This window comes from Lepidochelys olivacea (assembly GCF_965140295.1).
Source record: "Lepidochelys olivacea isolate rLepOli2 genome assembly, chromosome: 5".
In the NCBI taxonomy this organism is placed as follows: domain Eukaryota; kingdom Metazoa; phylum Chordata; order Testudines; family Cheloniidae; genus Lepidochelys; species Lepidochelys olivacea.
The window spans coordinates 96,858,689-96,879,767 of record NC_140415.1 but is presented as its reverse complement, the minus strand read 5'-3'; the positions used below and the strand labels follow the sequence as shown (position 1 = coordinate 96,879,767).

Sequence of the window (21,079 nt, the reverse complement as noted above, 5' to 3'; positions counted from 1 at the left end):
TAAGTCTGTGTTAGATGTTATGCTAGCTTCACTATAGCTAGTCACTGAGTCCACATAGGGAACTGGGCTAATTATACTCTGCATGATCGTAATATTTTGTAAGGACCACAGAGTAGCAAATGCAGATGTGTCATTTCTCCCCTCCTTTCATTTTTGGATTTATTAAAGGTCCGTGCAATGCAGAATGCAGTAAAGTAGGGTGTTATGGGCCAGGACCAGACCACTGTACTGATTGTCTACACTATTACTACAAATCTAAAAACAACACCCGGTAAGAAAGAAAAAAACATCTTTATATATTATCCCTTGTTCAATTTTTATCTTAACATCTCCCTCCTTTTCCCTTTTCTACAGGATATGGAATAATTTGTCTTACCTTAGTTTATTTTACAAATTTGCGTAGGAGTTAGAGGAAAGTCCTACTAATTTGAATGTAATGTACATCCTTCAAACACCATTTCCTGATTATTCAGCCATCATCTGACTATTTTTTTTTAACAAAATGAACATAAAAACAAAATTAGAACCAGCATAGCTAGTACATAGCATCAGTCACTGGGCTTGGGCAAGCTTGGGGCAGATATAAATGGTTAAAAATGAAACTGTGTGATTGTCTGATGAGGGAATTGCCAGTGACCCAGCAGATGCTGCAGGGAAAAAAAGTTAGTGGATGCAATGCTTGTGAGGTTTACCTTTTGTTAAATTCTCTGGTAGAAAGGAGAAGTAGTGATGCTGAGCAAGGTGGCTGTTTTATACTTGTGGACCTATAGGGTAGTGGTCTCCAAACTTTTGAGGGTTGTGCTCCTCTTACTCCTGTCTGCGTCTCCCTGCCTCTTCCAGGGTCAGGGTGGATGGGAACGGGGTAATGGGACTGAAGCTGAGGCCGCAGTTGCGGGTGGGTCTGGGGCCGGGAGCCAGAGATGCGGCTGCACAAAGGACCAGAGGAGAGCTGGGGGCGGGGAGGGCTGGGTGGTGCTTCCTCCCTGCCCTTTGTAGGGGCTGGCCTGCCCTCAACCCCCACCTCCCAAAGGTTCCTCTGTGCTCCCTAGGTGGGGCACACCACACAGTATGGGGACCTCTGCTATAGGGTGGTGGGTTTACATCAGTGACGACTCTGCCTTTTCTTCACTGCACAATGCAGGATCTGTGTTCCAAACTGCCCACCTGGTCACTACAATGCAGACAAGAAACGCTGTAAAAAATGCTCACCCAATTGTGAAACCTGTGTTGGAAGCCATAGTGACCAGTGCCTGAGCTGTAAATCCGGTTACTATCTCAATGAAGAATCCAATAGCTGTATTACCAGCTGCCCAGATGGATTTTACCTTGACAAGAGTCAGTATTTTCTCCTGCTTATTTCTTTGGGCTTCCAATATTTGGGCTGGGTTGCTTGGGGGAGGTCAGGAGATAGTTTTTAAGATTAAAAGTGTATTTTGATACATTTGTCTCTTTTCTAAATCTCATTCCTTTTATGAAATTGTTGGGAACCAATCCTGATCAAGTGTCTCTTCCAAAACTAAACCTGGATTCTGCTGAGATTATTAGCTCTTGAAAATCATGCTTAGCAGATACCTGACAAAATCCTTCCCTTTCTCGTTCTGACTAGGAAGTGGAGGTAGCAGAGCAACGCTTGGCCCACTACAATAGTAGATCCACTATGTGGTGGGGGAACATGTGGAAGAATGCATCTTCCTGCTGCTCCAGAAAGGAGCAGCGTGTGCTGATCTCCAGCACATATTAAACATTACTTCCTAAACTGGGACACCATGCTTCCCTGGTAAAGAGAGCCAGAAGGGCATGCTGCTCGGCTGCTGCTACACTGGTGTGCTAAGGAAGGTAGAGGCTCAACTCTTAACACAGCTGCACAAAATGGGCAAAATTTGGCAGACATTTAATATCTGCAGTAATGCAATGATGCAGTAGCAGTAACGTACACGGCCCTGTGGGAGACCTGGCTTTAATTCCCACCTATGGATGACCGTGCAGAGTCCCCAAGTCTTAATTCCCAGCCTAGACCATGATCATATAAAATATTTAATCCCAGGGATGTAGGCACATCCTTAAAGATAATTGTGCTTAAGAGCTTTGCTGAACTGGGGCCGGTGTCTCCTGCCTATAGTCCTATGAAGCAGTTTACTCATAACCAGGGATAGCAGGGGCAGATATTAGCTTCATTTCTTTCATTTTCACTTTACAAGAACAAAGTAGTATTATTCTTTCTACTACAATGTCTCCTCTGCCTGATCAAGATGCAGGATAAAAGAGAATGTGGAGTTAGATTGGATTCTCACAGCCCTTTTCAGGTAGAAAGTTGGTGTCCATGATACAGCGCCTCTAGGGTAAGAAGTGTAAATGGTGGAGAAACATGGCCACTTTAGGTCTTATAGCTGCGGTAAAGGGAACCTGTTAGGGGAGAGGGCACAGTAATATGTTGCTTACGTTTGATAAGATCAGAAGAGTGCAATCAGGCATAGTCTTGAACCCCAAAAAAATGAAATTAGGAAAGTCTGTTTGCTTAAATGATCTAAAAGACAATTACACAAAGGTTACTAGATCGCTTTGCATGAGCAATTTATGTAGAAACTCTTATTTGCATGAATTTAGTATTCTTCCTATTATTTGAAAAGATTGCATGAGTCAGTAATAAAAACGTAGTTAATTTAAACAAGTGTATTCATATAAGTGTTTTTACAATCTCAAAGCATATTATTTTTCAAAGGAATAGGATGTTATTTTAAATATTTAGAAATAATTGAAAGCATTTGATAAAGAAGGTCAACATATAAGTAGCACTTCAGCTATTTAATTTTATTCTTGCTTTCTATTTCCATTCCTTGTGCCAAGGTAGAAAAGCAATAAACAATGGACTATATCCATATAATTTTATTAAACATGATTGACCAGGGTTTTCTGGGCTGGTTTTCTTTTTTCCTTTGCAGATAAGATTGCTTGCCGGAAATGCAGTGAGAACTGTAAGACATGTGCTGAATCCCAAAGCTGCACAGAATGCAGACATGGCCTAAGGTAAAGATATGATGGATTTCACTGCACACAATAGCCAAAGAGACTTCCTGAGTCTATGGACATATATCAAAGAGACATACATTATATTACTATTTAACCTTGTCTGGGCCTCCATTTATGTGTTCTATTGCTGTTTGTGCTGTAATTTAATACTTTCTTGTGCCATCATAAGCCATCTTGGGTAACAATGAATTTTAAAAAATGTTTAACAGCGGGCAAAATGAAAGTTGTAGCCATGTAAAAGCTGTGTTCTTCACTTTTTTGACCTACAGTGTGGCAGTCAAGGATTATTTCAGAAGTGGAACTGGTGAATTGTATTAATCCTTCTGATTCATTCCTGTGACAGTTAGAAACTATTTCCTTATCTTTATTGTGTCTCTTCAGACATCCAATCATTCACTTATCTTAAGTACCTCAGGCTCAATTCCATTACGATATGGTTATGCCCATATATTAAACAGCAGTGGGTATTTTTGCTTGGTAGGGGGACTTAATCACTTCTGAAACTGATAGGTAAAATCCATAGAGCAGCAGCAGCATCCGTGTTTACTTCCATGTGAATGAGTGACCTTTTGATCCAAGCGGAGAGGGTCAACTATCCCTGTAGCATTTGTAAGGGATTGTATGCTGGCTTTATGCCACACAAAAATTGAGGTCAAAATCTGGATCTGAGACTTGTTTAGAATAAGGATGATCCTTGATTGTTTTAGTATTGGACATGTACTTTGTGGCAAAATAGATTACAGTCTTTGAGTTAGTGTGAGCTGACCATTAGAATTAGTTTCCTTGAATGTCTAGGCCTAATTTCTTTTTCACATGGTAAAGCCACTTCTCACTCTCTATATACCCACAGTGCATTTAGATTTTTCAACCACCTGCGTTGTTCTGTCTCCAATGATGTGGTTTATCACTCACTAGAAAATGATCTTCCTTCGAGAGAAGGCTTGATCTCAGGGAAGCAAGGCATCAGATCAAGCCAAGGCCCCAGCACATTGAAACCCTCTGTAAAATGCGGATGATATTTACTTCCCTCACAGGAATGCTGTGAGGCTATTGGTAAATTCATGCCGTGGAGCATGTTGAGATCTTCTAATGGAAGGTGCTATGGAAGTGTAGAGTATTATTAATTTGTATAACTACACCCTCTTATGACAGGCCTGTGAACAGTTGTGGGGGAAAATGTGAAAATCTTGAGGACGATTTCAGGAAGTTTACCTAAGTTTTGCCTTTTATGTTTCTGACTAATTTTAATAGCCACACTTATACCTCCTCAAGTTGCTCTGGTGCTAGTCTCTTAAAAATGATGCAAGCTGGTGAACTCAGGCAGACATCCGCTTAGCAAAGCAAGAGTGTGGAGATGTTTCATAGCTATATCAGGCAGCCCAGTGGAAGAGCCAAGGTTACAGGTTTGTAGGAGAGAGTATCTAACAGGTTTCCTGGACTACAGTTGTCTATTTGTTCTGTGGATAGCCATTCCAAAGACTAAAATTCAAATTAAACATGGAACATAGGCTGCAAATTCTGGATTCAGATCAAGATTTCAGGCCCTCCCAAAGTTAATTTGGATCCAAGGTTTTTGTTCAGCTGATTACGTGTTTAATCCTGCAAGGAGCCAAATGCTGTCAAGTTCCCACTGATTTCAGTGGGATCTGAAAGCTCTTAGCACCTCAAGGTATTGATCCTTCTAGTGATAGGGAAGTTAAACTCAATAATTGCAACTACACTTTGAAGTGAAGATTTCATTGATGTGAATGGGATGATGCAACGTAGTGGTTTGCAAATACTATTTGGCTGGAGACAGCTGTCTGCAATAGTGCTAGGCTGTAATTCCCCTGTGTGGATACAGCAGGCATGAACTGAAGGGTCCCAGTTCACATGCAAACTCAGTACCTTTACAAAGGGAAATCCTCGGGCTGCATTAAGTGGCACTCTTCACACTGAGTTGGTATTTGTTAGTATTTTAACGTGGTATTAGGGGACACTACTGGTACCGTTGCATGTTTGTAAGTGCAGTGGTACTGACCCCAGACCAAGTTCCATTTGGGTAATTACATTCTGCATACTTGAATTTTCTTTGCATTTTCCCTTAGATTTGGCATTCTTCTTCACTTCCTGTCCTATACTACTGTGTACTGTCTGCTACAAGTTGTGAAACTCCACCATAGATGTAGGCGCATGTGTGAAATGACTGCTATATTTGAGTTTGTAAAGAACTTGCAGTGAAAGAAGCTGTATAAGTGTAGAGTAGGATACTATCATTTCACTGAACTTTTATTAACGGAATTTCAAGAGAGACCTACATTGCAGAATACTTTAGGTTTCTGAGTCTGATCATTGTCCTCCCTCCTTACCTTGCTGTTAGCTGGTCAGTATTAAACAGTCTAATTTGTACTTTTGCACTAGTTTATATGGATCCAGATGCGCTGTCCGCTGTGAAGAAGGAAAATATCACAACGGCAGGGAATGTGAACCGTGTCACCGTTCCTGTGCGACATGTGCAGGTACCTCAGTGACATTTGACTTCCCGTAATCATTTTGTCCTTTGTGCAATATGACATCACGTTTCCAAATACAGTATGATGATTGGCTTGTAAATGAAAAGTTATGCCTTGGAGGTTCTTTAATAGATCTTTGAGTAAAGTGGGCTTCTTCCTGTTGACATAAAAATATAAACGTTCTGGCTGAAAAGTACACACATACTCACTAGCTCTCTTTGCTTGTGATTCCTAGCTGTAGAAATAACAATTTATTTCTCAGAAAAAAGTATGGCAGGATTACCGCTATATTTATCTTTTGTCGCTAGCTGATATAGTTTGCAGTACATGTAGGCAAGGTGTAAAGCAACGAGAATATATATGTCCAGTAACCTATGATGAGCAGATGTTTTGTTACAGTTAGCGATGCTGTCTGTTATCCAGGCTATACTGAGAATGTGTCAATGTGTTACAGTGTATTTTCTCTTGGCTTTAAGGCTCAGGAGCAGATGCTTGCATAAACTGCACAGAAGGTTATTTTATGGAGGATGGGAGATGTGTGCAGTCCTGTAGTGGTGGTTATTACCTTGACCACTCTCTTGAAAACGGATACAAAACGTGCAAAAGGTAAGATATGGTCTTCAAAGGCTAAATTATATTTTGGGGGTTTTTTTAAAGCAAGTGTCTAATATTTGATATCATACATGTACTACTGTGTAAATTGGATTAAATAATAGAATGTTATGACATTGTAGAACACATTTCTGGGTGTTGAGAATAAGAGAATACACAGTATGCTCAGCAAACTATGGGAAGAAAGCAAGAATTGTTAACTTGATTGTAATTTTTAAATAAGGGCTTTTAAAATGGATTTCAGTGCGCGTGTGTATGTGTTCTGCTTATTTAAATCAAGGTTTTATTAAGCAATTTGAATTTACAGGCATAAAAATATGGTAACTAGTTAACAGATCTAGCAGAGGGGCTGTTCTTTTCCATTAAAGAAGCAATAGTAGCCATTTGCCAAGAGGTAAATTGCCATTCATATGGACCATTCAGTTCCTCAGCTATACACAACCAGCTATGGAGCAGAAATACTTGATGGACAAGGCTTGGCAAGCTTTTGCTGAGTTTTATTTGAAAGGGACAGAGTTTTTTGCACATCTTTGTAAAGTACAATTCAGGCCCTTCTGAAGCTCTTATTTTTTGACTTTGGACAAACTCTCTTTGACGGGGGCAGCATTGGGAATCACCTTTTGTTACAGCTTTCCACAGAAAACACATAATACTCCTTTAATCTTCTGTGACATGCTTTACTTTTTGATCCTTATCTCCCTGTGTAGTTTTGTCCAGTTTATGGATGCCTAATGTATTTTATAAATGTGACTGGTTACTTCTACCTGCTGTACTTCGTTTCAAAATTTTCAGAATCAAGTCATTATCATTAAATAAAAGAATATGAATTATCTCAGTGACGAGAACTTAACTGAGACAGTGTGATGGAAATTCCTGTTGTTGCTTAGTGGCAATTGTGATAACTTCTGGCTTTTGTTTTGTTTAAAGATGTGATGCCAGCTGCTTGGAATGCAGTGGTCAAGGAGACAAAAACTGTACAACTTGTCCAAATGGCTATATCTTAGATACCGGGGTCTGTGTAATTGGAACAGTCTGTAAGGATGGTGAGTATTATTATTTTTCTCAAAAATACTCCTTTTGTTGGCATCAAAGTTAACTTAATTGTTCCACGTTTTGTGTTGGTTTGGCTTCTTGAAGTATTTCTAGATGATTGTTAATTGATTATTTAAATGATTATTTCTAAATTATTATTTTGTTATATTTTCAGATTTATACATGGGGCAAATATATAATATGGATTATTTTTGTTTCACAGACCCCATTCTTTTCTTTCACAGACCCCATTCTGAGCTTTAGCCCATGATTTCCACCTCATTTGTTTTGTAATGGGCATTTCCTTAGAAAGATTTTTCTTGTGACTATCTTAATGCACTCTTAACTGAAAGATTCATCTGTGTCTGATTTGCCCTTCTAAACTGTAAAGATGTTGACAACTAATGTGATGTTAACTCTCAATAACCTTAATTGAATTATGTGAATGAATAGCAAAGGGAAATAGAGACAATTTGAAAATATTGTACTATCTTCATAATGGAGATTTTGGCATTCTCTAAGCAATTTGTTGCATTTAATACAGCATTGCTCTAACTGCATATTATTAGCTTCATTACTATATTATTTAAAGCAACAAAGTGTGTTAACAGTTAAAGAGATAACAGGGTCCTTTTCCTGAAGGTGTTACTACCTAAGGTCATTGCAGGTACGGTCCAATTCAACAAGTGAGATCATTTCAGAACAGAAGCTTAGTGTTACACACAGTGGGGCAAATATCTGACAAAGCAAATATAGTAAGAACTAATGATGATTCTGGGGCCCATTTAGCTCCCATTTAAGTCAAATTAGCATTTTACCATTGATTCAATGGAAGCAGGATTGGACTCATAGTGCTTCTTTGGACATTTATAGATCATGTTAGTCAGTTTACACTTTCAAGTCAGATAAAGCTAGTAGTAAAAAGAAAATTAAAGTCGTGTACTCACAGTATCCTCTTGCATATCAGCAATATGTTGCAATACTTGTTGGGTCTGGTACTGCTTCGGCTAACATATGTCCTCATTTATACCTGTGCAGCCTCAATGAGTTTGCACAGATGGGCATCACTGAGGGCAGAATTTTGTTTCTTGTACTTTTCATGGATTGTGATTGATGTTGAGCTGAAAAAGAAAGGAGCTTAGGCAAAGTAAATTTCATTAGAAATACTCTTTTGTGTGAACATGATTATACCAGCCTCTCACTTTCCGTGACTGTTTCACACCATGCTTTTTGTGAAAAATATTATGTACACACACACAAGTGCTTTCCTCTGCCCACTTGTACAAATTAGAGTAGCGTCTGCGGATACAAAAACAAAATGGTACAAGACCAACATGCACAGAAATAACTAAATCATCATTTTATTGGCATATGGCTCAATCCTTCCAGAAGCTGAGAAGTCCGAGGAAGTACTGAGCACTCTCCACTCCCATTGAAGTCAGCAGGCATTGAGAAGGTGCTCATGCAAATGGTGTTATTTTTATTACAGTAGCCTAGGAGGACAAACACAGAAGTAATAATGTTACTTATAATTTTCAAAGAAGGAGGATCTTATATTACCGGCAGGGGATCAAGAAGCATTGGTTGCTTGTCAGACTTACAAAGGTTCAATTTCTGTTTAGAATGTTTTATTCTCTTTCTGTGATATGACTGTTATATCCTTTTGATTCATAATAACTCAGAAAAAATCCTTCACTGTATTTATCACTGTTTTCTAATTATTCTTTTTCTAATCTTTTTTTTTTCTCTTTCACAAATGGATACCAATCACTCCCTGTCGGACAACACAATATTTCTTCTTGAAAAAAAAAAATGTTGTTGACTGAAATTCCTTTTGATGGACCAAATTTCCTACTTGCTACCTGCTCCTGAATGGTCTCTTCCATCAAATCTGCCTGTCTGACCAATTAAATCTTCCTCCGTTGTACACCATGCTCTTCAAATCTTCAACTTGCCCCCTCCCTCTATCGCTGACCTCCGGAAGCAACGGAAGAATCTTGGGCCGAGGGAGGATTCTGTATGCTAGTGAAAAAGAACAATCTGTGTCAAAGGAAAGTACTTCAGCAACTGTGTTGCAGAACATGTACACACAAAGGGTGAACTGGTACCTCCCAGAATCCTCTTGCTCCTGTAGACTTATAGATTAATCCATATTATTAAAAAAAAGAAAAAAGAAAAAAAAAGCAAGCCACCTCTTTCTCTCTCTCTCTCTCCTCTTTGTCAGGGGAGATGGTGAACTGTTTGTTGGAACTTTAATGGAAAAAACTACAACAAGCCTACCTTTCATAACTGGGTGTTTAGAGCTAAGCATCCGGGATCACAGTCAGTATTGTGTGACCAAAGCATTGATGCCAAAATTAACATTAAAGTAATTATTTGATTTCCTGTCAACCTTAGGATTATCCCTGTTTTTGATGGTCCTTTTTCTTCCTTTCCCTTTTTTTTTTCCTGCTTGTTTCCCCTTCAAGATGTTTAAAGAGTGTTTCAAGAATACGACACAAGTTTACATGGATTAAAACAAAACAAAAACAAAAAAATACTCGCATCAGTCTTTTTTTGTGCTTATATATTGTCACGGGGAACTTAAGAAAACCAGCCCTTGAGGGAATTAAAAACATCTTTATATGTGGGACTATGTTCTGCATCCTTTGTATCAGTATTAAAAATAAATTAAAAAGTGATCAATTCCACACATATTTCTTACTTTGTGTCCTATGCTGTGTGCTGTTTTTTGCATCATGCAGTATTTACATACATTTTGCTTCTCCACCCCAGTTATATAGATCTGGTTATTAGACAGTTAGCTTCTTAACTGCTATTCTGGGATTTTAATTTCTTTCTTTAAATTGTCAAAGCTATTTGGAATAAAATGTAACATTCCAATAACACCTAAGTTTTGACAAGGGCATTCTTCCTATTGTGAACAAATTGTCTTCACTACCCATCAGATCCAGCGGGGATCAATTTATCGCGTCTAGTCTAGACGTGATAAATCGACCCCCGAGTGCTCTCCCGTCAACTCCTGTACTCCAGCGCCGTGAGAGGTGCAGGCAGAGTCGACGGGGGAGTGGCAGCTGTCGACTCACTGCGGTGGAGACACCACAGTAAGTCGATCTTAAGTACATCGACTTCAGCTACATTATTCACGTAGTTGAAGTTGCGTAACGTAGATCGATTCCCGCCCCCCCTCGTGTAGACCACGGCTTAGGTGTTGCTATTTGGAATAAAATGTAACATTCCAATAACACCTACGTTTTGACAAGGGCATTCTTCCTATTGTGAACAAATTCCAAAAGGAGCTGGTCCTCTTATTTTTCATGAATGAAAGTATTTTGTAAACTCAAGTCTGTAGCACACAGGTACCACTTAAGTAGTAGTTGTATAATCTTATCTTGTATTTTAGCAAACAGGGGGCCCAATCCTGCAAACGTGTACCACTAGTCACAGTGCTAATACGTAGATTTCAGTGATACTACATCCAGAAGTAGGTGTTTACAGGACTGGGCCCTATAACTGGAACTGATACACTGGGTCAAATTCAACCCTTGGAGTAACTACATTTAGATCAATACATTTACATCAAGAGACGATGTCTATCCAGTTTGGATTTTGTGTAATAATATCCCTCTTGGTAGTCTGGGCCTTAAGCTGCTCTTAATCAACAATGGTATAAATTGGGACTAACCCCAGTGAAGCCAGTTTAAGTGAGAGAGGAATAGGGCTCCTGTGTTTCCTTTTCTAGTTACACATCATTCCCAGTCAACATATTTTTATATGTTCCTATTAGCATATTGCTAGACACACATTAATTAGGTGAAATGTAGTAAATTAAATTTCAAAGATATTGATTTGATTAAGGGCTTTTCTTCACTACAGAGCTAAATTGGCATAATGGCTTCGATTTAGCAGGTCTAGTGAAGACATGCTCAATCGATGGGAGAGCGCTCTTCCATCGATTTCTCTACTGCACCACAATGAGAGGTGGAAGCAATGTCGGTGGGAGAGCATCTCCCATCAACATAGAGAAGTGTGGACCCTGCAGTAAGTAGATCTAAGCTACATTGACTTGAGTTACACTACTAACATAACTCAAATTGCATAGCTTAGATTGACCAGCAGCGGTAGTGTAGACCTGGCCTAAAACAAGTCTTCCTTCTGTACAAAAGTAATCTGGGTGCGACGATCAGTGACACACAAATGGAAAATGGAAAACATTTCTGTAAAAACATATATCGTAGAAACAGAACTTCTAGACTTCCCTTTTTTCAATATGAAATCTGTCCCTAAATTTTACAAATGTAAGCACTGGTGCCAGTAGAAACAATATGTTCCTTTTCCCAGAGAACAGCTGAATTCCTACAGACATCCCATTTTCTATGATAGTAAAAGAACTGTGACGTTCCTTTGGTGTTCATTAAATTTCCTGCTAAACATTCAAAGTCATGACGACTTTATTTGTGCTAGTTTAACTACTAGTCTGTTACGTCCTTATTACTCTAATAACATTATTAACTAGAACATAATGCTTTCAAAGTTTAAGTTAATATTATATATTATATATAAATATATATATATATTCATAATTGAGATATAATTATGTAATGGATTGTAAAGAATTTGTTTGGATACTTACAAATGTCTCTAACACTATTATAGAGAAGAAATTAATATCTTTGTTTTCTTTTTAAAATACTGACACATTGTTAAATCCAAATCCATTTTTACTGAAAAATACTGTACATGTGTAAAATGTTCAGTTGTTATTTGTAAAATAGAGTAGTACTGTTGTAATTGATACTGGCCAAAATCAATGTTATTCCATATTTTATTTTTTCTATTAAATTAACCTAAGTTCCTGTTGCTTTGGTCTGGAAACACATGTTGATGATTGTTGATATGTAAAGTATCTCACGTTAGGAGAGGAAGGTAATTTTTATGTTAAAAAGCAGTTTGATATCACATATAAGTCATTGCGACAAAGTGGGGGAGGGGGTTGGTTTTTGTTTTTAGTGAATGTATTGACGTTTTGAAAAGCAGTGGTATTTATCATGGCAGAAACACCTGTTTTTGATGGAGGTTACTTTTTGTGCTGTAGAAACACAACTGAAGCTGAATTCTGATGCAGAATAGCTTCGACTTCTTCTGATCCATAACAGTAATTATCAGACCAGTTTCTTTCATATTTAGGATTAAAACCCAGATCCATACCTACCTAATTGCCGAGGTGGTTAGGAATAGATTAGGGTAAGACATTACGTTTCCCGTTAGGCAGCCAGAGGTGTCCATTGTGCAATGGATTGCTGATCTCCATTATTTCCCAGTGCATAGATGTCAGTACCACAAAAGCACTGCATTAGGCTCTGTGCTTATAAATGACTGTTCACAGGCAGATTGCTGCACCCGTGAAGACCCTCACTGAAGTCACCAGGCCTCCACATGGAGGCAGCATTCCAATGGTACAGGTTTGGAGCCTTTATTGATGTTAATTGATACCTTTGTTGAGCATCTCAGCTGAGAGATGAAGAACTGAATGGGCTTGGAGATTGAATGACCTTTCATCCACAGGTCTTCAGAGTCAGTGAGGGCAGTCTGAGGAAGCCTGCACTTCAGCTGCCCAATCAGAGTATGTTCTGTAGTGGTTTTCAATCCAGTACCTTTTGCTAGCTCTAAAACCACTTAAAAATAAAGGGCTAGATCAGCGATCACACTCTCCCCGCTGCTCCTGGGAGAGCGTGAACTTCAGCCTGTTGCAGCGTACACCCCCTCTCCCCCCCTCCAACACGCTGGTATAATTACTCTATAAGCACACTGGGGAGACAGTCACAGGGCCACCCACTGCCTGCCTTCTCGCCCACCTGTGCCAGGGAGGGACATAGTCACGCTGCACAGGAAGTGGCAAAAATGGCCCAAGGAAGAATGTGTGCGCAGTACGCCCCACCACTCCCTTGCAGGCCACAATCTGGCCCAAAGAAAATCAGTTGATACCTTAGTTGTTTGTTGCATGAAGAACTTCTGCACTCTGCTTCCATTTTCATCTTTCTATTGTTGATACTGTTGCTGGGCATTTCACCAATTTGGTTGTGTTGCATTCTCAACATATTGTCCTCTGCGAGGAGAGCATGCAAAAAGTGATAGTACAGTCATGTTAATATTGGCCAAATAGCTTTTCCAGAACGCATATCTTTAAACACTAAGCTGTAGAGCAGGGATCGGCAATCTTTGCCATGCGGCCCATCAGGGAAAGCCACTGGCAGGCTGGGATGGTTTGTTTACCTGCAGCGTCTGCAGGTTCGGGTGATCGCAGATCCCACTGGCCGCAATTTGCTGTTCCAGGCCAATGGGGGCTGCGGGAAGTGGTGCAGGCCAGGCCCCCTCTTTCTGCAGCCCCTATTGGCCTGGGACGGCAAACCGCGGCCAGTGGGAGCTGCAATTGGCCAAACCTGCGGGCACTGCAGGTAAACAAACCGTCCCGGCCTGCTAGTGGCTTTCCCTGACGGACCGCATGCCAAAGGTTGCCGATCCCTACTGTAGAGCCTCTCAGACAGGCAACTGCTGAACTGAGTCTTACTCCTGAATGTAATACTTTGTAGCATAAAGTTGGAGCATTAGCCAGCCATCTTTCATTGATGTGTCTAGTAATGGAATCCAGTGTTTTATAAGCATTGTTATTACAGAGTTTTAGAGGAGGCTGGCCAGCATTCTAGCCCACCCTACTCACATGATAATCCATATACCTGTAGTCCCGTTGTAGCCAATGAGATTAATCATGAGTGAGTTCTGCAGAAATGGGCCCTAAATTTGCCAAGAAAGTATCTTCCTTTGCTATGTAATTTTTTTCTCACGACACGATCAGTCCTCCTTCTGCTTCATTTGTGAGGAGTTGCTCTTCAATATTTGAGATCCAGTACTAATAATGAGTACATGATAGATACAGACAAACCACTTCATTGAAGTTCAGAAACTTTGTTACATGGAGCAGTTTACCCCTTTTCTCCATCCTGCCTGCTGAAGAACATATCTGCCTTTATTTATATCACAGTTCAAAAAGTGGCAACAGAGATTTTTTAACAATCATACTTTACTTAAGCCATTTCACAACTATGATAAAACGTGTGCTTGTCTCCCTCCCTGTTCAAAAAGGCTCATGGTGACTTCCCATTGACCTCAGTGGGGATTAAGAATGTGCTTAAGTGCCTCCCTAAATTGGAGCCTGGGAGATAATGAGGCCTATCGAACGGTGATCCAGAAAGAGTCTCACAGCATAACCAACATATCTCAGGAGAACAGGCAGAATTTCAATGAGCTATTAAACTAGTAAGTACAACTGCCCAGTACGGAAAGGCTCCGTTTTTTTAAATGAAAGATTTAATTATTTTTTGTAACAGCCCCCTTTTTTTTGTAAAAAAGCTTGACCCATCTTCTCGCTGTACACCACCACCTCAAAAAATACACCCTCAGCATTTTTCTGAGCAACAAAGACTGCCTGGTGAGTGGGAAAAGTGACTGTAAGGGGAATGTAGAGATAAGTCTGCGTCCAGAGTGCATTCATCCTCAGCAGTACCAATGCACCTTATTTTTGATCCCGTCTACTTACACTGGAAGTTGACACTGGAAAGTTCTCTTTTTTTTTTCTCTAAAAAGTTTTGCAGGCTCCCTCTCTTTGGGGAACGATGTATTGTAACAAAAAACTATTTTGATGAACATGTTAAAAAATCATGGAAACATGTATCCATTCTTAACCCTGCAAAAGAGAAACAACTTGGAAGTTTCAACATTTTGCACAACATTGTTTTCCTGGTTTTTGACCAGTTCAGTTTACCACCCTCCAAGAATACTGGTGTGGGAAGGGCTTCCTTTCCTCCTCTACGGATGAAAGTATCATTACTTAGCAAATTGCTATATGCTCGCAACTGAGCCTTGTTAATGTGCCAACAGCTGCTTACTAGGGTCATGTCCATCTATTTGGTGCATATGCTGCCATCACCAACAAACGTTATATGCCAAATGTAACCACATCTCTATTCTCCACCTCTGCACTGGCCAACAGAGCAGGACTTGGACCTATGATGTCCTGGAAAATTTTGGTTAAGTCCAGGGCACCTAGAGCACAGCAATATTGGGCCTCTCACCTAGGCTTGAGTCAAGCCCATTATTTTAAAAGGACCCGTTTCTGAAACCCTCATACTGAGTATCCCAGCAAAATCAATGGAATTGCTCATGAATGTGTTACTCTGTGCTGGTAAAGGTAGCAGAATCAGTTCCATACTCAGTTACACATGTACTATAGTTAGCAGATACTAGAAGGAGTTTGTCTCTGGATCACCACAATATCTATTCCCCAATAAGTAAGTGAAGTTTCACTTCTGCTATGTGAAATGCAGACAAGGGAGTGAACGCTGTAGAAAGAACTCCCAAGTATTTAAAAGGAGGTCTCTTCAGTCAGCAGCAAACGCTGCACCTTCATATAGTGCCAGGCGTTTTCTTTTTGTTTCATTTCTTGAGTATCTCATGGACTCACTGCCAGATCTGGGGGTGGTTGGTTATGGATCAAGCCCACATTCACAATTATTAATTTATTGCCATCTTTACAGAGTGTAAGATGGATTTCATGAAGGTTTTTTATGGAAAAACAACATCACATTTCAAGGCTGGCCTTTTCCCACTGTGCTCCATGGAACATCGCTTTTCTTTCATTTTGGAGATGTATAACACTGTTATTGTAAAAGCAGTATACATACTGACAAGATCACACCAATTATGGAGAGCAACTCCTGTGTGCTGGGAACTCCTTGTGTAGCTAGTTTACCTCAAGTTCCTATCCACTTGTTTGGAGAATTTTATTCACCCATTGGCCAAAACCACTCACAGTTCCTTTCCTTTTGGAAGTAATGTAACAGAGGTAATAACCAGGCCCGCTGACTGGGGGGCAAAAGGGGGCCATTGCCATGGGGCCTGGATGATTTTAAAGGGCCCGGGGGCCAGTGTAGGTGGCCGACCTCCCTGGGGACAGCCCTGGCCCTGGGACCCGGAATTTCCCTCAGCGGGCCTGGCAAAAAACAACATGTGGATCCATTCCAACCCCTTTAGCCTTTGTCAACTACTCACTAGGCAGGGACAGATCCACTCTAGCATTATAAGGAACAGCTAGTGGGAGCTGACAACTAAGGGATGACCCAATACAATTTGTTAACCGCAACAATAAAACTGGTAAAAAAATTATCCATCATCCATCCTTCCATCACCATACTATCTGAGCACCAAAAGATCTCAATACCCGACTGTGCTAACTCACATAATGAAGACACAGTTAAAACAGTTCTTCCCCTCTTAGTTCCACATTAGGAACCTCCTGCATTTGGTGGTAGTGGTGGCCAATGCATTTGTGCTGTTTGAGCTTATAACGTGAGTCTTGGTCTCCATCATAAGGGGTCTGTGGAGAGGAACATGAGGTTCTCTCAGTCTCCAACCCACTTCTCATTAGTTTTAGCAGTAGCTCAGGACTCCTCTCAAGTGACCGATGGATGTGCTGACTCAATGGAGGAAAACACATTTTGGGTTGTTATTACCAATGGTAATTTAAAAACTGGGTTTTTTTTTAAATTATGGCAAATATCTGAGCTCTTTGGTGGAAGGACTATCTTTTCCCATATTAGCGCTGTGCCTAACAGAATAGGGCACCAATCCCTGATTGGAGACTGTGGGCACTACCATAGACAAATAATAAATAGCAGTGAGCATAAACTTCAAGCTGTTTTGGCAAAAGGACAGATACAGCAGATGTACATGTGTTTATTCAGAGGAGACAAGAATTGAGGGTTATGCAAAATACTGCAGTTGACAAAGCCTTTCTTCTCTACATCCTGCTTCAAGTCCAACCTGAAGCATTATGTGATCTCTGCTAAACCTGAAACAGAAGACCCTTACATCCTATAATCACCACATCTAACTCTGCACAAAGCATCTTTGCTGGGGGAATGGAATCCCTGGTCTGTTCTGACCCTCAAGGATGATTGGATCACCAGAAGGGAAGTGGGAGCTGAGGTTCCATTTTTTCAGTCTTACTAAAAGTCAGTGGGACTTGCTACCTCAGTTGCTTTTGAAAACAAGACTGCCATGTAGGCACATTTGAAAATTCACCCCAAAGCTTAAACACTTATGGATCCCTCACTCAGATTTGTGCACCCTCCCCTGTACACCCAGAGCGTTTTCCCAAATCCCAGTGCAACCGATCCCATGCTTAGATTCAGAGGCAACTTGATTACAGTGTACAAGTACCAGCCCAGGGAGAAAAATACTGGGTTCTAACAGGCTCTTCAATCAAGCAAATAACAGCATAACAAGAACCACTGGCTGGAAGCTGAACCCAATTAGCCAAATGCCATTTAGAAATTAGGCACAAATTTTTGATAGGGCGATTAACCATTGGAACAGACTGCTAGGTGAGTGCTGGATTCTCAGCCCTTGCTGTCTTGAGATCAAAATTGGATGCTTTGGCCAAACACAAGTTATTGGGCTCATTACAGAGTAACGAGGTGAAATTGAATGGTATGTGATATACAAGAGGCCAAACTAGCCGACCTAATGTTCCTTTCTGGCCTTAAACTCTATGAAACTCTATGCTTTCTTCAAATTCATTATCTGCCCCAAAGCCCACCAATGCTGAGCCCTGCCTCTAGCAATGAAGCTGCTGTCACCAAGCCCTCAGTAATGTGGGGTTTTTTTTAAATAAAATTGCTCTAAGGACCCAATCCTTTGAGTCACTTCCTCGTGCTGCGTTCTCTCAACTCCTAGTGAAGTTAGGGGAAGATGGTTTGGTGGATATAACACTCAGAAGACACCAGAAGGGTTCAGTTCTGGGGTTAACTACAGACTTCTTATATGACCATGGGCCATTCACTTAATCACGCCAGTTCCCCCATCTGTAATACTGATCACAATACCTCCAAACCCCAAAAGGGGGTTGTGAGAATAAAATTAATTAAAGATTGTCAGGTGCTGCAATACTACGGTAAGGAGGGCTGGGTAAGTGCTCAGCCAGAATGACTTTTGGGGTAGTATTCACCATCTTGAGGAATCAGACAGTAAATTAGCATCATACTTTGGGCCTCCCAGTGCATTTTCTGTTGTGTATCTGGGCAGGGCTATGACCTACTGTGTATTTTACAGCATCACCTGCACTGGTGGTAAATATTACTAAAATAACAGCAATCAAAATAATTTATGCAAGACAAACTCGAAAAAAGCAGTTTTTACATGGTAAGGGTAAGGGTACACTGGCTAGAGCAGTGGCCTGGGACTCAGGAGACCTGGGTTCTAATACCCAAATCTGCCACAGACCTGCTAGGTGACCTTGAGCAAGACACTTCCCCTCTCTGTGCCTCAGGTTTCCCATCTGTGAAAAGGGGATAATGGTGCTTATTCTCCTTTTCAAAACACTTTTTGATCTGCTGATGAAAAGTGCTATACAAGAACTAAGTATTATTAATTATGTATTGTATGTATTACTGTAGTGCTTATTATTAATTATAACAATACTATAAACAATTAAAGCCATACTTTGCAACCTGCCAAAATCCAAATGTCGAATGCAGTATGCGCCAAAGATCTCAAATGAGGGATACAAAGCATTATTCACAGAGGAAACTTAACATGCAGTGGGTTTCATGCCCTTAACATAACTAACTTCTGTTATAAGCCCAGTTTCATGGTTTTGTTGTGATTATGTAAATAATTTTCAGCAATAAAAGTGGCAGCTGAGGGGAACGCCCTGTTTGCACGGAACAGGGCTAATCTTTGGGTGTGGCTACACTGTAATGAAACACCTGTGGCTGGCCCATGTCAGCTGGTTCGGGCTGTGGGGCTGTAAAATTGCAGGGTAGATGTTTGGGCTCGTGCTGGAACCTGAGCTCTGGCACTTTCTCCACTCTCAGAGCTCAGGCTCCAGCCCAAGTCTGAACATCTACTCTGCAATTTTACAGCTCTGCGGCCATGGGTGTTTGAGTCCAGTGTAGACACACCCTTTGGGACGAAAAAGGAGTGATTTCCCTTGAAATGAGGTACAGTGGAAAAGTATGTTTAAAGGTGGTAAAATTACTTTTTAAAATGATCTAGTGTTATTTCCCAGTTACATGCATGACATGGATACCTTGCAGAATAAAGTAAAAGGGTGCAGGTTTTGCAGGTCATCAGCTAGCTACCAATGTCTGAAGGGGGAGGAAGGGTTACGCATTTTTTAGCCCTAGGCAAGTACGTCAAGTTAACAAATAGTTCTGTAGTATAGTTTAAAAATCTTCTTTCAGCATTTCAGCATTAACTATTTTAATTTCCACAGAAAAAAATGCATTGTATTAATGTTTAATGACAGTTCTACAACCATAGCTGTGACTTGTGAAATCAGAGGCCCAGAACATAGGCAATTTCTGGTGTTCACTCTTATAACAGTGTGTTTTAAGAGGCTGCAAATTAAAGATTCAGCTAGCAAAGGACTGGCCTTCAACTGGCACTAATCCAGGGCAGCTGAAATGAATTACAGCACTTCAGATGGAGGAAGTAACAAAGAAATAACAAAGGCCTTTTAAAACTCACCACTGATGCCATGTGGGGAGGGTTTGGAAGGGGGGTATTCTGAGGTATATGAATTAGTGGCTCCAGACTGAGTGATCCTATACAGGACACAGAGTCTATCACTGTTGCCAAATAAAGTGAATTTAACAGAGATGAAGAAACAACGAAAAGCTTTCAGAATATAAATTACAACCAAAACAACAATATCAGATAAGGAATGATTTAATACAAGGGTAACATCTACTGAGGGATGCTACAACCATGAGAAATCATGAGCACCCTCCCAAGCAATGAGCCATCAGAATCTTCAATGTGGAATGTGCATGTATTCTAGTGTTGCCTAGTTATTTTATAGCATCAAACATTGTGCTTACAAACATCACACAAAATACACAGAAGACAGAACCTGACCCTAAGGAACGTGGTTATTTTTATATCAAGTTTCTGTTGGGAAAAGTATCTGTTTATCTGCCATATTCTGAAAAAGTCATTTGTACGGATGTGCTTCCGTATCATAACACCTTTACACTATAGTAATCTAAAAATGGGATTGCTAATTGTGGGAATACAGTGTTTGTGAAGTGGACTGTAATCTAGTGAGTACACCACTGGCCTGAAAGTCAGGAGATAAAGGCTTTAATTCCGGCTCTGTCATTATTTGACCTAGGGCAAATCATATAACCTATCTATGCCTCACTTTCTCTCTGTAAAGGCATAATAGTATTTACAGGGTGCAGTGAGGACTAATTAATGAAGGCCAAATTTTATCTCAGTTACACAAGTGTGAATGCACAAAACTGTACTCAATTCAATGTCAAATGGTTAGTTTATCACATCTTTATCATCACCCCATTATATGATATATATATTTATGGGCCAGATCCTGAGCTGGTGTAAATCAGCACACCTCAGATAACTTCAGTGGATCTATGCCAATTTACACCAGCTGAAGATCTCACTTACACAGTCTAGAGAGATTATATAAACAGAGGGATACCCATCCAAATAGGCACATATAAATATGCTAAAGTCCGTTGAGATCTATGGCTGAAAAGCACCATAGAAGTGTTAATATATAAATTCTGTGTCTGTACGTACTCACACACAGAGAGACGCCTAAATATTTTGGTTACCTCTGGGACTTGCAAAGAAAAGGTGCTTAAAAACAAAGGGGGGGTTGTTGTTTTGCTTTATATATATAGAAAACCTCAATATTTTCTTTCACGGCTGGAAAAAGGAAGAACAATAGCTAAAAACATGCTAACAATTCCTGTAAATCCCAGATTATTTGCAAAAACAGTGTATTTTTAATAGAGAATTCAAAGGGATCCTGCAGACTTTGTAAAACATGT

General features: G+C 40.2%; 1 protein-coding gene and 1 long non-coding RNA gene across 3 annotated transcripts in view; one reads left to right on the top strand and one right to left on the bottom strand.

Moving 5' to 3' along the window:
- PCSK5 (proprotein convertase subtilisin/kexin type 5) overlaps positions 1-21,079 on the top strand; it is a 300,051-nt gene that overhangs the window by 218,268 nt on the left and 60,704 nt on the right. The window contains exons 15-21 of one of the 2 annotated variants that reach the window (XM_084628880.1): positions 169-271; positions 1,142-1,335; positions 2,940-3,024; positions 5,428-5,525; positions 5,996-6,125; positions 7,059-7,174; positions 9,148-9,859. In XM_084628880.1, coding sequence (XP_084485006.1) covers positions 169-271; positions 1,142-1,335; positions 2,940-3,024; positions 5,428-5,525; positions 5,996-6,125; positions 7,059-7,174; positions 9,148-9,263 — 842 coding nt within the window. In that variant the 3' untranslated portion in view covers positions 9,264-9,859. Of the gene's footprint in view, positions 1-168; positions 272-1,141; positions 1,336-2,939; positions 3,025-5,427; positions 5,526-5,995; positions 6,126-7,058; positions 7,175-9,147; positions 9,860-21,079 lie in introns of those variants that run through there. The other variant, XM_084628879.1, reaches the window with a different exon arrangement.
- Positions 5,543-21,079, bottom strand: part of LOC311520929 — a 56,449-nt gene continuing 40,912 nt past the window's right edge. Inside the window, exons 3-5 of the long non-coding RNA XR_014711732.1 lie at positions 13,149-13,269; positions 8,111-8,656; positions 5,543-5,676 (exon numbers count right to left, since the gene is read on the bottom strand). This is a non-coding gene — a long non-coding RNA (uncharacterized lncRNA). The remainder of the gene's footprint in view (positions 5,677-8,110; positions 8,657-13,148; positions 13,270-21,079) is intronic.